At 42.5% G+C, this 18,559-nt stretch overlaps 1 protein-coding gene across 1 annotated transcript in view; it reads left to right on the top strand.

Moving 5' to 3' along the window:
• Positions 1–18,559, top strand: part of veph1 (ventricular zone expressed PH domain-containing 1) — a gene marked incomplete at both ends in the record, with an annotated part of 65,402 nt that extends 46,843 nt beyond the window's left edge. The window contains 4 exons of the mRNA XM_083886915.1: positions 1,630–1,747; positions 13,144–13,280; positions 18,184–18,237; positions 18,377–18,559. Of these exons, the coding sequence (XP_083743041.1) occupies positions 1,630–1,747; positions 13,144–13,280; positions 18,184–18,237; positions 18,377–18,559 (492 nt within the window). The remainder of the gene's footprint in view (positions 1–1,629; positions 1,748–13,143; positions 13,281–18,183; positions 18,238–18,376) is intronic.

The raw sequence follows: 18,559 nt of genomic DNA, 5'->3' as shown, positions 1-18,559 counted from the left end.
GCACCATAACATAAATATATTATCTCAAGGGTTTAAGTGTGACAGCGTGTATTTCAAGTCGAGTAAAGCTCTTACCATGTGTTGCAGTCCTTCGAGGTTTCTAATGGGGATCTAGTATTTGTCACGCACTGATTTGTTTATGTTGAGCAGAAACTTCTCTCTTAGTGCTTTTTTTCACCATATTCGTGTCACTCTAACAGTGCTTTTATAATGTATACAAAGAAAACCAGGCAAATTATTATGTTTAAACAGTATATAAAACAATTTCATAATGGTACCCCACTGTTTATCTTTGTGAGCATGTACACCAGTGCGTGGATTATTCAGAAATGCTATTGGGATCAAGTAATATTTAGCATCAGTGACTTCCCTCTGCCTACAAGACAATAGCGTATTATGCATTGGTCTGTTTGTGTCTAAATTCATTGTCTCAATTCTCTGCTCAAATTCTGACAGCGGGTGATAAAAATCTTCTGTCCTCTCTCTTTCTCTCCACTCGTTGCCCCATCTGGTCTTGTCGGTCTGTTCTGGATGCTCACTTTGATGGGGAGCTTCTGTCTATTGCATTCCAGAGCTGGAGCTTCCCACCCCATGGTTTATGTCTTCTGCTTTCAGGTCTCGTTTATGTACAAGTGTGGTGTGAAAAAAAAAAACAGGCCTTCCTGCAGTTCTGGGTCTCATAATATACAGTATATAGTTAATACTTTTTTATTGTTTATGGGACTTAAAAGAGAGACTGATGTAAGTTGCAAGCACAAGTGTGATGTGGGTGTTGGTTAAAATTCTGGCTGCTGTGTTTTGAATTAAGGGTTTTAGAAGAAGAGAGTTAAAGCTCCCATAGAACGGAAGTACCAATTAACGCTGTTTTTTTGGTGTGTAGCGCCATTATCTCGTTTACGAAGCCCTGAAGGTTCGAAACAAACAGTTCAGCCACTGCTGAGAACGCTGTGTTGTATTGTAATCTCGGGCTCAGCGACATCTCTGGAAAAACCCGTTCTGGTTATGTTTACAGCATGGTTACAGCATTTCTCCTGAACAGCAGATCCTCCTGCTCTGGGCACTAGTCCGGGCACATCCAGTTGCGTACATTGAACCACAGAAGAAGAATAACGTCCGTTGTGGAGGTGTTTCATGAGCGACAATGTCTTCTGACTCTGGGTCTGACTCCGGGTCAAAGTCATAAAAGGGACTGTGGTGGGGAGTTGTGATGAAGCCATTTTTAAACATTTTTAAAACAATGTTTTGATAATGAGGAGCAGTGCATCCACCGTTCCAGAGGGGGGAGCTGCGCTTCCGAGAGCGGATGTGCTGATTATGTCACTTCCAGGTATTGGCCACTCACAAGACAGTTGGGAAAGCTCTCGTTGGCTGGCCAATCACAACACAGTCTGTCTTCTGGGGGTGAGATTTATGTCTGAAACACTGTGGCTAACGAGAGCTTCAGTGAGGAGAGATTTCCAACGGCCCATTTACAGCAACTAGGAGGTTTTTGACCTCCTTGTGGGAGCAAGTAGACCTCAATAACTCACATATGTGCAATAGGACCACTCTATAGGAGCTTTAAAAATGTCTTAATGTTTAAATTTCCATGGACAGGCTTATTGATTTGAGTCTGTCTTCTGTCTTCAGGACCTGGACAGTCTTCAGATCCAGCTGGACGAGGTGCGTTTCTTTGACCTGTTTGGATACAGTGAAGAAGAGGGAGGTTGGCTGTGCTTCATGTGTAACAATCCTGACAAGGCCACAGGTACACATTTGCCTTCTCTTAAAGTAAATCTCAGTTCAGCTGAAGATCTTTTGTTCAAGGGGTATAAACTAGTTGATTTCACACAGACAATCAGAAAGAGAGTACATGTATCTGGCACTAGTAGGTTTCAGTGCAGCTGAAAATGCTTCATGTTCATGTGCTAGTGTTTCAGAAGTGGATTCTGTTCAGCAGTTTGATGGGATAAATGCTTATTTCAGCAGGTTAGCAAAAAGGTGGGAACAATCAGGCATGAATGCATCTCCAGTGTTTTGGTAATTACTCAGAATTCCCTAGAGGTCCAACAGAAGTTCAACACTGTATCATCAAGTAGTTGGACTGCAAAAACATTTTTTCTGTGTACCCTTAAATTGAACTCCTACTTAAACCAAACAAAGACAAATTGTGAGCAAAAATAATCACAATAATAAAATGTTATTTAAAGAGCACTTTTCTTAAATGTGTAAAAGCCAAGTCAAAAAAGTTGAAAACGAAATTAAGCAAAAAGCTGTTATTTCCTGGTCAAGTGACACTTTTACGCCTTTAAAAACAACTTAGCAAACACATTAACAGCATCAGCTTGGACGTACAGAGTGGAGTTACATCTCTAACAAGAGATTGTCTTTTTCTCATATATTCATTTATCTGGCTTTCTTGGGCACAGTTGTGTTCCTCAGATGCTGCAGAGATCCATGTGTTGTTTTCACTAAAAACATCTTCAAGGCAAAAGATATTTTCCCAGAACTGTTAAGGGAAAAGTGGGCAAAGCCTCTGCCAGTATTGAGCATTGTCGTGAGTCATCACAGTAATGACTGCAGTCACTGCCACCGTGTCACGATGACTGTTCTACAACATTTACATATTAAACAATTAAACAGTATGAACACGACCAAACGTATAAAAACACAACACACAGCAAATAGGTTTCATACTCTGCGTTCCTCACTACTCAAACTTTAGTGCCTGTGGTTGATTTATGCGATGAATCATCTCTCCTCATGTTACTTGGCTCTTTTCAATCATTAATCTACTCTGAGGATCGTGGAGACGACAAATTGTGCGATGAGAGGTGAGCAATGAGACAGTAAATTAGCCCGTATTGTAAATCAATGAGTGACAGTTTAGCCTTAGGAGCACGTACAGTAGTGAAACGGGCTTTAAATCTGCGTGCATCTGCTCCGTGGAAGCAGCTATTAGTTATAGAATTATAGAGTCAGATGAAGGCAGATTGTGGCACGTGTTCTGGTGAGAAAATATGGAGGAGGAGGAAGAAGAGATAAAAAATGAGAGGGAGTAGCTTGTGAAAGTAAAAAGAGAGCCTCTAATAACTACTTAAATGCTGTGTTTCATACAGTAACATGCTGTTTTCTGGCAGACAATAAGAGAGCAGCAGGTATTTCTCAAAGTTACAGCCAGAGGCAGGAAATTGTTTGGGCAGGACAGAAAAAAAAAGCACATTAAAATTTACTGTGTGCATGTGAGTGGACTGGATGTTCACAGGCTTTGGAGGGAGACTTAGATTAGAGATCAACAGTAGATCATGAGACAACAATAATTATTTTGACATCTCAAGAGAACAAATCGTCAGGAGTGTAGATGTAGGCAACCTAATACGGAACTATACCTGAAAACAACAATACAACAGAGTTGGAAACAGCTGTTGAGTCATCAGGTCTTCAGATATAAACTTGGTGATCTGGGATTGAACTTCATCCCCTCGAGTGAAATTAACATCGACATGGTTTACTTAGATGTGCTGTAAGCTGTCATTAAGTCTGGCTCACAGCTTTTCATTTTCTCCGTCTTCCATGTTTCTTTGTCTTCATTGTCATCATCATCATCACCCGTGTCACATACACAAACCCTGCCACACACAGAAGTAAACACAGACATCAGGCTGCTCAATCCAAACAGAACACAAGCCAAACGAAAGCCATCCTTTCAACTCTGCTGCTCAGTATAATCAGTGAGGGAGCTGAGAAGAACAGGTGATTAACTCAAGTTTTGCTTCATTAAATAAGGACTTAATAAAAAAGTGAAAGAAAGTGTGTGCATGTGGATACACACTTAATGTGTAGCATTTGTGGCCTTTGATGGTCCTTCTTACTTCACCCAAATTACAAAAACAGTAGTTTCTTACATAACCGTCATAGTTTACAAGATAAACAAAAGGCCCATCTGAAAATGGAAAACTTTTAAGGCAACTGTTCTTGTTGAAAAGTAGTGTTTTTTTTGAGCAGCTCGACATACTATTTATATCAGTATTGATATCGGTCCAGTACTGCTCAAAATCACTGGTGAATGAGTGGACAGATAAAAATGTAAAATACAATCCAAAAATCCTATGTCGCATGCTTCACTCTGCACAGACTGTTTATTTCTTATTGTTGGAGGCTTACAAGTTTGAAATGACTCAGCACAAATGTGTTGTGAACAGCTTCACAGTTCATAAATGGTCTAAAATGACTGTATAGGACTAATATCGGTAGATACTCGGTATAGTCCAATCCCTATAATGTGGTCATTTGTCTTCTTGTCCCAGTAGACCTCACTTACTTAATGGGCTGTTTGTTCCACTTGGAGGATACAGAACTTTCCACATGCAATAAATCAGTCTCTATTATTTTGAGCTTCAACTCAACTTTAAAGACATTGAGTGGAAGATAGTTCTTGGATTTGATGAAGAAAAAAAATCAGAACTTTTAAGGTAGTGACATCTCGACAGTGTGTGTAAAGTCTGCCTTTGGCATCTTTCTGTTTTCAAAATCCCCCTGGATACGGGTAACAACAGCCTCCGAGCTGGCAACCTGCGTGCTGAAAATGGCATTTTTGGAGGAAGATTTCGATTGCGTAATCACACAGTTGACGTGTAACTTTTAAATAATGGTGATCACCCCCACCTCTCCACCCCCTAAAATCCTACCTAATCTGGCAATGTGAATTTATTGGACAGAAACCGCTGACAAATTCAAATGGGTCATGCACATGACAGTTTATGGTGTTGTCTTTCACCAAAATGAAAATATCCATTATACGAGTTTAATGTCCTGTCAGAGTTTCCACTAAAAGTGTGTCCAGCTCTACCAAGTATTTTAGCTCAAGTTACAGTAAGTGACAGTGATGACTCATCGCACGGAAACAATACACCGACTTCACTTCAGACCCAGGGTGATTTAAACGTTGACTTTTAGATGACACAACTTTTTATTTTTACCACCCCCAACACAGAAAAATCACTGACTACTTCACTATGTACACAGGACATCTGGTATCTAGCCCATCTGCTTCAAGGATGAATGTGTTGTGCGTTCAGAAATGTTTGTCAGCATACCTTAGTTGTAAAGAGTAGTTTTCCGTCTGGTCATTCTCCTCTGACCTCTAACACCAACACCAATTTTTGCTCAAACAACTGCTGCTCACTGAATATTTGGACATGGTTGTATGTGAAAATCGCAGTAGAGCAGACAAGCCTCTCTGACACCAACAACCATGCCATGTTTAAAGTGACTTAAAGGTCCCATATTATGCAAAATCAACTTTTAAATCATTTAAATCCTTATGTTTGGGACTCTGGGGGCCCTACCAGTGGGCAAAGTGTGACAAAAGATGACTCCCTCATGTTTTTGTGGTCCTCCTCAGTCTAAGTACAGGAGATAAAACACGCAATGTTGACTTCCACACTCACTGGGACGTCACAATGCGCTAAATTCCTGGAATTGTTGTCTCACAGAGCTCCGCTTTGTCCGTAAAACACACAAGAGTGCTGGTGAGGGCAACAGTATCCGAAAACTGGAAGTCCGCGAAAAATTCTATGCTTGGCTCCACAGTGCAGCACAGAGTTCTACACAAACTTCCAGCCTCAGAGGCTTTATCTGTCCAGTGTATACATGTTATATATGACAGCAATGTGCCTGCTAGAGCCTGCAAATAATCACTTTTCCAAATGCTAACTGCTGTTAGCCTCTGTGGCTGATGTAATTTCCTGTCCCTTGATTCGTTTTACTTTTACTTTTTTTAAGGTGGACCTAAAGAGATACTGCTAAACAGAGCGTTCTGAACAGGGCTGCTTTGGCAGGGTGATTGAACTGCTGTGGTGCTTCATCCTTATATTTTGACCAAAGCATGTCACAGAACCCAGAACAGGGAACTAGGTTAACTTGGAAAAATAGGCTATAATATGAGACCTTTAAATCACCTTTCTTCCCCATCCTGGTCATCTTGACGATGTCCACATGCCTAAATGCAGTTAGGTGCTGTCAAGATATGTGTTAATCAGCAGTTCAAAGTGTGTATATATTTTTAGTTACCAGCTGCCACCAGCTAACATTTTACTTGCTCTACATTCCTTTGCTATAATCAAAACTTGCTGACATGGTGCAAGTGGCTCAGAGTCGTGTTTTTAATGATAAAGGAGGAAAGAGGGAAAGGTGAAGTGTTTCCATTGTGAAGGCCAACGTGAAGCCAGTAGATACTGCAGCCCCATGAAGCTTTATGATATACTGTTGAACTGTTTAACTACTGGAATGCTTTTGAAGTGAGCGGTAATGAGCAGTCCTGCGTGTGTGTGTGTGTGTTTGTGCTTGTACTGTATGTGTGGACATGTCAGAAGAAGGTACGCACATCTGACACGTCCATTTGGATGAGTTTTCTCACCGTTTCCGTCGCAGATGAGTAGTTTTACTACGACTTGCCAGCACCCTAATCATTAAGAGGTAACTCGTTTCTATGAATATCCATAAAAAGGGGAAAGCAGAATTGTAATTCTGGACTTTTGGCACCGAAGACACAGTTGTCAAAATGTGCTTATGTAATCAAATTCTCTTAAGCCTCACTGACATTAACTCATGCCTGGAAGACAAATCCTCTGCCTGTAAAAATGGAAAACCCTGAGCAGTACTCTCCATCATTTCACTATCAGTCACTGGAGACATGCTGGACATACCAGGAATTATGCTGCAAAGTCACTGTAGATTTACTTTTCTCATGGGTGAGGAGTTGTGGTCATAAGGAAATGTTATTTTTTAATCTATCAAGCTCTTATGTCCAGTAAAATAACATCCTTGATGTTGAAATACAGGGAAATATGGAGTGCTCAATTCTAGATTCTAGTTGTGAAGTTCCATTATGTTCACACTAATCTTGGCAACATTGAGTTCAGGTTTTACTTCAGTCTGCGTTTATTTTTTTTGCAAGAAAATAACTTTTTTTTTCTAAGAACAAACTACATGGAGGACACCATCTCAGTGGAACTTGATCACATCTGTATTCAAACTTTCAGGCATGAGAGTGTGAAGCCCAATGTATACTCTACGTCGTCTCCGACTGCACAAAATACTTTTTAAGTGTCCGTCACTCCGTCAAGGGACAACGGAGACGGTAAGAGCTGCGATTGGTCCTCAGGACAGGCGAGCTAACGCTGCTCTGTGCCGGCTCACAGTGCGCACCGAGCGTCCACAGAGGCGGAGCTGATCACCGCCGACAATGTTGCTGCCAAACTATAAATACGTCTTATTTTAATACACAAACCACATATCTCTAATTATCTTAAAACTGTGTTCCGTGACACATAAAAGTGAGAAACGGCCAGTGTTTCAACAACAACAGTCTTTCTCTCTCTTTCTCTCTCGGACACCATTGCTCACTGTAGCCAAAAGCACAACAACCTTACGCAGAGCCCCCTACTGATCGGGCAGGAAATTGCAGCGCGTATCCGTCCATGGCGCAGAAGTATGAAGGCTCGAGGTGTCTCCGCGGTTACGCAGTCGGATAACGCATTACACAGTCGGAGAAGTATAATGTGGCCTTGAGTGAATGGTTGTTTGTCTCTGTATGTGGCCCTGCGATGGACTGGTGAACTGTCCAGGGTGTACCCCGCCTATCGCCCAATGCCAGCTGAGATAGGCACAGCACCCCCCGCGACCCTCCACTGGAGGATAAAGCAGTAGATAATGGATGGAATTCAGAAAACAACCCTTGTCCCCCAAAAAAGTGGCTTTTAAACTGCATTCCCGATTACAGTTAGCATGAAACAAACTGAATGTGTACAAAATGATTTGACCCATGTACACGTCATTTCATATTGATGTACCAGAAAACAGGGGTCATGTGTGTGATCTGGACCGAAAATTGAACACAGAGGCTGGAGAAGGTAAATGTGAAAGATAAGCAGGTAAGTAGCTGTAGAGAGTTAAAGTGGACGGATATCAATGGTGGCATGTACTGAGGAGATGGTGAAAAACCAGAGATCTAGGCACAGGAATAAAAGTATCAGCAGACACAAAAACAAAATCCCCAAACCCTCACAAAATAAAATCCTGTGCAGCCAAAGACAGTGACTGCCACTGAGCTCACTGAACAGTCTGGGAATGGGTAGAGGTTTTTGTACTGCCAGGTGATTGGAGATGATTGGACCCAGGTGTGGAGTTTAATCAGGCCAGGTGAGGAGCAGCCACACACACACACACACACACACACACATTTACCAGGCTTTCAGGGGACTGTCATTCTACAACACCCAACAGTGGACTTGTGTTTCTGGTTATTTAAAACAGAATAGAACATTTTCTTTTAAGGTCTTTTATCATAATATTACTTCTAATGTGCTTTTTAATCATAAAAAAATAATAATAATAATAATAAGAGGACCTGAACCCTTGAGCGGCCTCTACCTGTCAAAGAGAGAACAGTGATTACTGCACATGTAACAATCAACATTTGTACCTTTTAATGGTGATATATATTACAAAAATAATCATCGCCACTTTAACTGAGAATAAAAAACTAACTTTAAACAAAGGTAACTGGGCTGCATGAAATATCAAGGATTAGTATTGGCATCAATACTAACTTTATCTGGGCTTCAATTATATAAAATAAAATATAAGTTAATTCATTTGTCTTTTACGTCTGAAAATGTCTCACACACAGCGAGAGAGGGGGAGAGGAAGTGGAGAAACAAAAACTTGGACTCACAGCAGAGGTTGTGACATTTTAGTTTTTTTAATGACTGCGTTTTTTTCTAGCTATGAAAAAACATTTTTTTCAAAAGAAAGTCTTAACATTTAATTAACAGGAGGTGGGTGGTGGTCTTGTTTCTAATAAAACCCTTTTTTTAACTACAATTGATTTTTAACAAGGCTACATGTACTGTCGTCTGTGGTTTACGACCATCATTTTCACCTCAGGCCTTAATTTGCTGCTGTTATTCCCAAAGCAAACATTCGACACCGTCAACTGATCCACACTTACACACATACATTACAAAACCCAACCAACTGAACACATATGACGCAAGAAGGTCTTTTTATATGTGGACCTGAGGGTGTCATTTGGGGGAACAGCTGTTTCTGGTAAATGTATTGCATTTTGACTCGTGTTACAGTTTTGAAATTCAGTGACTCCCATAACTTTGTCAAATGCGGCCTGACAATAAAAAAGTAATTGCGTAGGCGTTGCAGGGACGGACCAGACAGCGGAGCTTCACATTTTCATTGCTCTCCATGTGGCCTGGTTATTCTTATGCCTTAAAGCTCACAACTCACAGACATCATAGCATCAGCGTGAAGTCTGCTTATAGCACCGCGCAGCCCCCGTTACCATGGTGATACAAGGTTAGCTGAATTATGTTCATATCATGTCCCTGTTGTCATAGTGATATTAAAGGTCCCATATTATGCAAAATCAACTTTTTAATCATTTATATTTGGGACTCTGGAGGCCCTATCAGTCGCCAAAGTGTGATCCTCCTCAGTCTAAGTACAGGAGATGAAACACGCGATGTTGACTTCCGCGCTCATTGTGACGTCACAATGCACTAAATTCCTGGAATTGTTGTTTACGTTGAGGGCAACGGTATGCGAAAACCGGAAGTCCGCGAAAAGTTCTATTCTTGGCTCCACAGTGCAGCACAGAGTTCTACACAAACTTCCAGCCTCAGAGGATTTATCTGTCCAGTGGATACATGTTATATATGACGGCAATGTGCCTGCTCAAGCTTGCAAATGATCACTTGCTAACTGCTGTTAGCTCCCATTAGCCTCTGTGGCTGATGTCATTTCCTGTCCCTTAAGTTTTGTTTTACTTTTGTTAAGGTGGACCTAAAGAGATACTACTAAACCGAGCGTTCTGAACAGGGCTGTTTTGGCAGGGTGATTGAACAACATGAGACTCATACATAAGACAAAGTCAGGATCTCCCCCAGGATGGCTTTGCTGGTTTACTTATAGGATCAGTTTGTCATAAATTGCACATATATAGTCACATATATACATAAACACAATGTGGTTACGTTAATAACACGGCATCATAATGAATTAAGCCATACTCTTGAATATGGCACTTGAACACACACCTTAAAAATTCCCAGCGCTGGTGGAAAAAGTAATGGAACTGTTGGGATTTAATAACTCGCTGAAGCTCTTTTGACAGCACTTACCTAGAGTTGACATTAACCTGTAAAATACTTTGATTGACTGCGGCCCCCGAGGCAGCAAAGCAGCCCCACATGCACATGGACATCAATTGATCTCGTCTTGTCGGAGCAGTTTACTGTAAAACATATTAGAAAACTCAGTCGTAGATGTATTATTATTATTTTAGAATTAAGAAGAAAATGCTCCAGGCTCCTCATGGATGTCAAGATTTTACTGGAAACAGAAACAACTTATACAAAAGCATACAGTATGTTTACTTTGCTTGCACTGGTGTCCACGGCATTAGTTTGTGGCTCAGTGTGTGTGTGTGTTTTGCAACCTTTTTCTTTTCTTTTTTGTTTTGACATCAGTGTGTGTTGAATGAGGGGTTGTGAACTCCAGCACACGCCTCAGGCTGACCACAAATTTCGGGCATCACTTTCCAGGTGTTAATTTCAGAGTAAAGTGACAGCACGGCGCTTGATGATTTATGCAACAGACACGTTTACTTCTGCACCCAAATAAGACATATTTTGTTTGATGACACAGACAAGCTGGCAACCCCATGTGTCCAGTTTGAAATGAGCAATGTTTCTGTGCAAGAGGCCGACAGGAAGTTTGACAGTTGTTTGGTAGGAATGCTGCTTTAGTCACACTCTCGGTAGCCTGGTGAATCATGAGTAAAGTATATAACGTACTGTATAAACATAATTAAGTGGGACCCTAATTAAGTTACATCAAACATTTAGAACTGTAGGCTGAAAAAGAGTCAATTCTTTATTCTACTCCCTGAAAACAAACAGCTGAGAATGTAAAGGTAGAGCGGGTCTTCTTCTAACCACGGGGGAGGGGGGGGGTCTGTGGTTCGATCCCCCTGGTTCCTATTGTCTACATGCTGAAGTGAAGTGTGGGCAAGACATTGCACCACAAAAATCACTCCCAGTCCCAGCAGCCGTCAGGGCAGCGTGGGAATGGATGTGATAGAAAAATATCTCTGCATATACAGTAGAGGTTTTGGATGGGTCTCTTTGTGAGGACCAAAGAAACTCGGAAACCTAAGGAAGTGAAGACATTGAAGTCCAACCTCACATGTTTAAAGTGCTTTTTGGGAGTGAAGACCTGGTTTTAGAGTTAAGGCCACATTATACTTCTACAACTGCGTAAGACGTTATCCAACTGCGTAACCACGGAGACCCCTCGAGCCTTCATAGTTCTCCATCGTGGTGACGGATACGTGCTGCAATTTTCTGCCCGATCAGTAGGGGTCGCTACGCAAGGTTGTTGTGCTTTTGGCTACAGTGAGCAATGGCCTCCGAGAGAGAAAGACTGTTGTTGTTGTTGTTGCAGGTTTTAAGATAATTTAAGGCGAGAAATTAGCCGTTTAGAGTCTAAACATGTGGTTTGTGTGTAGCAACGTTGTCGGCAGTGATCAGCTCCGCCTCAGTGGCCGGCACAGAGCAGCGTTAGCTCGGCCTGTCCTGAGGACCAATCGCAGCCCTTGCTGTCTCCGTTGTCCCTTGACGGAGTGACGGACATTTAATAAATATTTTGTGCAGCCGGAGACAACGGAGAGGCTCTCCGGCGACGTAGAGGGGTCTCCGTAAGCACTTTGCACATAGAGCACTTTACGCAGGAGTATAAATTGGGCTTTATGGTTATAATTGGGTTTAGGTTAAGGTTAGGGTAATGGCTGTATTAATTTGTCTACGCAGCAGTAAGTACTGTAAATGATCTGACACAGAAAAGCAACACAGCTTCCTCTCTTCTCTGACTCAGGTTATATTGGGATGAACTTTAATTTGTCCAGTTTGGCATCAGTTACTACTGTGAATCATCTCTGTGAATCACAAAGACACACACACACACACACACACACACACACACACACACTGTCTCAGACACTGTCTCAGACACTTTATCAGATTGTGGAAATCTCTTGTCTGTTTTAGTCATCGTCATGGGTAGACATGGATCAAGCTTTTATCCCCGGGGTAAAAACCAACCAAAATACACCAATGATGAAACAACTGCTCACTCTACCAATGTAATTACATTTAAATTAATTTAACTGGACAAAATAAGCATATACTCAAGCACATCATCCATACATAAAGGAAAACATTACCGATGCATGTCGTTATAGACGCACCCACACATACACAAACACTCAAAGTGGAACATGATCCGACTCAGTCGAGGAGGTTGATGAGGTTGTTTCTAATCACAGCAGTCGAGAAGCTTCCATGTGGGAGTTCTCCTCTACGCACTCACACGTGTGTGTGAAAGACAAAAGGCTTTTGTTGATTTAAAATGAAAAACAACCATGTTCCCTGGAAGTGGAGAAGTTTTAGTACATTTCATGCAAATGCAGTTTTAAGTGCTTCAAGGTTGCAAAATACTGCAAAATTAAGAAGCAGACGTGAGACTGAGACTACGTGCAGAGCAGAGCAGAGAGAGGTTTATTTAGCAGCTTTGTAGTAATTAAGTGATAGAAATGTCAGAGCAGTGGGGAGAATTGTAGCTCTGTTTATTTGGTGCAACCTTTGGGAGCACTAACCTTTTCTGCTTTTACAAGCATTTGCAAACAATGCATTCAGGGTGTTTCTCATGCACTACATATTGTATTAACCAAAGAACATTATCGCATTAGATGTTATGCCACTTCCGTAAGGTTTCTTTGTTAATAACAGAGGCGTCAATCTAAAATAAGGCTTTATTCAAAACAATGTAATGCTCCGATATATATTATGATGTAATAAACACAACAGAAAGCAATTTAAATTGAAATTTCCTGCCAAGTAATATCATTTCAACATGTAGGGGGCTTTATGACACAACTGGCTTGTGTCTGAAAATTCTTAAATCATCTTCGCTCATGAACACAGTGCTGTCTCCTGACGTCATCCATGCATGTATCAGTATTGTGACACAAACGTCTTCTTTCGAACCTCTATTCCTCTGTAATACTGTGTTTCCGTCATCCCGCAGTTGTGAACAAGGAGGGGCAGCCTCTGATTGAGGGGAAGCTGAAGGAAAAACAAGTCCGCTGGAAGTTCATCAAGCGCTGGAAAACGCGCTACTTCACCTTGGCAGGAAACCAGCTCCTCTTCCGCAGAGGCAAATCAGTACGTAGCCAATGAAAAAAATGCTTATTCACTAACAGATGCACACGCACAGTTTTCCTCTCAGTTATTTAACCGTCCTTAATGTTTTCCTGTTCCGTATCATTTACAACATGATGATCCTTTGTATAAAACAGTGGAAATCCCAATTTGTGATAGGTTTAACTGTCCCTCAGGGGCATTTGGTGAATTTCACTGTGTCAGTGACTGGCCCCAGGAAGGATTGACAGGGCCAAAGCATGATGCTGCAACATGAGTCATTGTCCCCCTTGATAACATAAACACAGAGAAAGAGGCACTGCTTTGTACAGTGTGTGTGAGTAAAAGAAAGACTGATTATTCTCATCTGAGCATAGGTGAGGAGATTTCCCTCTGGGCTGATACAACACACGCTTCCCTCCTGCTCCCCTCTGTTTGTGTGCTGCTGCTTTGCTCATTGGTTAAACAAAGGCTGAGGTCACAGAGCCGAGCACTGTTTGCAAAGACAGAAGTTTGCTTAATCAAAAACACGGAGAGTGAGCAGCGTGTGCGAAATCGAGCTCAGGTCAGAGATCTGACAATGTTTTGTGCAAACGCGAGGTCAAGTTTGATTTCAACCAGCTGACGAAAGGGAAAACGTTGATTGATGTGGAAGTTTCAGTGCACTTTTGTCGTATTAAGGCCAGTTCACACGCAGTGCCTGAAAACATGCGGATGAAGATAGAGGTGAGATGTTTCAGGGTCAAACTCCTGGCTGACACAACAATGTAACCGTGCGTGCAAAAGACGGCTGCACAGTGTGTATGTCCTGGTTAACGGCAGACATCGAGAGTGAAATACACTCAACAAAAATATAAACGCACAAAGAAAAACTTGTAGTTATTGTTATGTGACAAAACACAGAAACTATCCAAAAATAACAACAAAAGTCCTGGAGTAATGGCAGGAAGAACACAATGGGGGTCGATGATCCAGGTTCACAAACTTCAATAACGTGTGTCCACCATTAGCCTCACGCAGAGCGGTACACCGGCGACGCATGGACATCACCAGGTTGTCGATCGTGGCCTGGGGGATGTTGTCCCCTTCCGCCACCGTTCTGAGGAACTGGAACTGGAACCCGCTGGCGGACACGCCTATCCAGAACATCGCAAAGGTGTTCAATAGGTGACATGTCTGGTGAATACGCCGTGATTCAGTTGTGTTGCCACAGCTGTAACGCTCAACCCAGCACTCAGCATGCCAATGGCACGCTCCCTCATGATTTGTCACTGTGATCTGTGGCATATTGACAAGTGACAAAAGTCCACATTTTGGTGTGCCCTTGGAGTGGCCGTGACACTGGACTACTGGGTTTGAGCAAAACAAATCATTCCATAAACAAATGCATCAAGAATCTGAGCAAATGTCATGACATTCTAATTTTGTTCACCATTTCACGTTTGTGCGTTTATATTTTTGTATTAGTAATGATTAAGATTTTCACAGCCAAGACGTGTGGTTGTTCTCACTCAGTTTACAAACACTAAAGCAGAGCATCACAGAGGAATACCTGGAAACAGAGATCTAATTCTCCGTATCTTTCTCTTTTTTTTTTGTCACTGTGAACAATAGTCTTTGTGCTCCCAACCGAATGGTTATGATTTCCTCTTTCCTTTTACAGCAGCCACACATTGGAAAGGTTTTGTGTCTGTGTCCTCGCAGCTCTGTTTGTCTTTGCCAGCATGTTGTGGAGCTGGTTAAAATGTTGTGAAAGACCTTTTTTCTCCATCTGGAGAGTTAAGATTAAGAACCACACAAAAAAAAATATTGAATGATGCAAATCAGCTTCAACACAGCCATTTTTGAAGCTTTCCCACAAAGCTGAGATGAGCATCTTACTTTGTAATAAGAATTCAACCAGCTGATAAAACATGTACTAAAAAAATGAATGCTTATTGAATGTGTTGTTTGCTCAGCTGCATTTTGCTTGCCTCTGAACATTTTGCTTATTGGGTCCAGACAAAGAATAATGCTATACTGCACTTTGGAGAGTCCTCGTGCACTCAGTTTGTGAAACGTTTCCAAAGTAAATTTGAAACTGTGTGTGATACAACAGCAAATACTACTCATTATCGTTCTAATAGTCTCACTGGTTGAAGGAAAACTGCAACCAAACAAATCACAATCACAATTCGACTTTTTTCCTCAAATCTTTTCAACCCTTGTGGTCTTACAAACTGTAAATTGACAAATGCACTAGGGTTGGCGATCCTGGAAAAAGTGTTTGAGGAGGCTACAGTTTGAATTCCAAAGTTCGAGCCCCTTTCTTCAGACTTCCCTCCGAAGCTATGCGTCCAGAGCACAGATGCGCGCAACGAATACGGATTCGCTTTCTGTCGCCACCGTTCAAACGCTGCACCGATGTTCACTCTGGTCTTGGATCAGATCGCTCTGCATCAGCCTTATTGTTGGCAGCAGCTTTCCCAAAAACATGTCTTTCGTTTGCGACCAACACCTGTTGTTGGCAGATGGCTCCATGTAATTAATTCAGACCGTTCATTATGCATTCCATTAATCACTTCCACTGGGAGTAAAATATTGTTTTAGTGGCTCTTTGTGCTTCCACACTTGCACTTGCCAATATGACCAACAGAGGCCGCCAGAGGCTTGTTGCATGAATGGGGTGAAGTCTGCCATCTCTGATTGTTAATTCACTTGTTAATAAACTAGTAACAAAAAGTTATAAAATCACTCAGTACAGAATAAACTCCCATTTACAAAGATGAGACAGTTTGTTTAGTATGACTGTGTCGACAAAATGTTATACTTGATCAAAAATAATGTCTATTTTGGTTCTCTGTGGGACTTTCAGCAGCCTGGAGGTAAAACTGTGAACATGTCTTCTCCCATTAAGCACTTTTTAACAGTCACATCCTTCACAGAGGATGTGGCCAGTCGCCTCGAGTCGTGCAGCTAGTTCTGGTTATGTGGTTATGACCACAACCTTGACTAAATGTGGGATAAAAAAAAAATACTCTGCTATATTGGAGCAATTTGACGTAAAAGTGCACACATTCAGAATTACAACCGACAGAGGGGTAAAACGCAGAGCTGAAGAATCCAGTTTCCTGCCCTGGAGAAAGCAGCAGCACAATAAAGTCTAACTGTTGGTCCTGCAGATGGTTTGGAAACAACACGAGCACACAGTGTTGTGGTGTTAAAATTGTGCGGTAGTTATATGTTTAAGAGCTGTCTCACAGCGGGTTTGAACTGAATTCACATCACATTATGATAACTTGTCAGTACAACTCCAACCATACAGTGGCTCGACTTGTTCAGACTGCCATGAAAATTATAAGGAAAGAAGAACAACGAATCCCTCAAGCCATTTACGAGCTGTCTGTGCTTAGAGGAGCACAGAGGACACTGGCTGACCATCGCATGTCCGTCACACTGAGTATGAGCTTTTACCCTCTGGCAAACGATACAGTGCACCAAGATGTGGATTCACTTTGTTTAAAACTTGTGTCCGTCTTCTATCATCATGTGCTGTTTCTTTTAGTCGTGCAATTTGTTTTTATTCTCTCTTTATCCTACTGAATTTATCTTTTTATTGTAATATACTGTATGAACTTTGGTCCGCATTTCCAGCAGTAAGTCGAATCTGTTTCCAGTGGGGATTAGACTCCACCAGGGCTGCCCTTTGTCACAGATTTTGTTCATAACCGTATTTCTAGATGCAGCCAGGGTGTTGATGGAGTCCGGTTTGGTGGGCTCAGGATTGGGTCTCTGCTTTTTGCGGTAGATGTAGTCGCTTCATCGGGCCGTGATCTTCAACTCTCTCTGGAGAGGTTTGCGGCCGGGTGTCAAGCAGCTCGGATGAGAATCAGCACCTCCAAATCTGAGACCATGGTCCTAAGTTGGAAAGGGGTGTAGTGACCTCTCCGGGTCGGGAGTGAGATCCTGCCCCTAGTGGAGAAGTTTAAGTATCTCGGGGTTTTGTTCACGAGTGAGGGAAGAATGGAGCGGGAGGTCGACAGGCGTATCAGTGCGGCGTCCACAGTAATGCAAGCTCTGCATTGGTCTGTCATGGTGAAGAAGGAGCTGAGGAGCCAAAAGGCGAAGCTCTTGATTTACCGGTCGATCTACGTTCCTACCCTCACCTATGGTTACGAGCTGTGGGTAGTGACTGAAAGAACGAGATCATGAATACAAACGGTCAAATTGGTTGACTGGCCTCTCCCTTGGAGATAGGGTGAGAAGCTTGGTCATCCAGGAGACTCTCAGAGTAGAACCACTACTCCTCCACATCGAGAGGAGCCAGATGTGGTGGCTCGGGCACCTGGTTCGGATGCCTCCTGGACACCTCCCTAGGGAGGTTCCAACCACGTCCCACTGGGAGGAGGCCCGAGGGAAAACCCAGGACTCACTCGAGAGACTATGTCTCTCAGTTGGCCTGAGAAGACCTTGAGATTTCCCCGGATGAGTTGGACAAAGTGGCCGGGGAGAGGGAAGTCTTCTCTGACCCGTCTTTGGATAAGCGGTAGAAAATGGATGGATGGATGGATCTTGGTCACACGGTGGAATAGTGGCAAAAACAGGTTCGAGACTCGGTCTGACCAAGGATCTTTCTGCATGGAGTTTGCATTCTCCTCGTACTCTGGTTTCCTCCCACAGTCCCCAAACATGCAGAGGTTAAACGGTTGTTTGTCTCTATGTGTTCGCCCTGTGATGGACTGGCGACCTGTCCGGGGTGTGACCCCGTCGTTAACCTTTTGTCAGCTGGAATTGGCTCCAGCGTTCCCGCGACCCTTGTGTGTTGGTAGACAATGAATAAATGAATTTCGAAACCTAATTACCTTACTGAACACAATTTCAAATGATAAATGAGCACTGTCATTTGACAGTCTGGATTCCTTACTCTCATTGTCTGTCCTGCCCACAGAAAGATGAGCTGGACGACATTCCTATCGAGCTGAGTAAAGTGCAGAGTGTCAAGGTGAGGTGTTAATCAAGTCATCATGACAACAACTACACTATATTTTCACAACATCCATTTCCTTACATACTAAAGGTATCACAGAGAAACACTTCATTTCCCACTGTCAGTCATCACCGCCTCTCCTCTCTGTCTACAGGTCGTGGCCAAGAAGCGCCGAGATCGGAGTCTGCCGCGGGCGTTTGAGATCTTCACCGACAATAAGACGTATGTGCTCAAAGCTCAGGACGAGAAACACGCAGAGGAGTGGCTGCAGTGCATCAACGTGGCTGTGGCTCAGGCCAGAGAGAGAGAGAACAGAGAGGCCACCACGTACCTGTAA

Source organism: Microchirus variegatus, assembly GCF_963457635.1.
Source record: "Microchirus variegatus genome assembly, chromosome: 3".
Classification (NCBI taxonomy): domain Eukaryota; kingdom Metazoa; phylum Chordata; class Actinopteri; order Pleuronectiformes; family Soleidae; genus Microchirus; species Microchirus variegatus.
The sequence above is the reverse complement of the archived record's forward strand: the minus strand, read 5'-3'. Positions and strand labels throughout refer to the sequence as shown.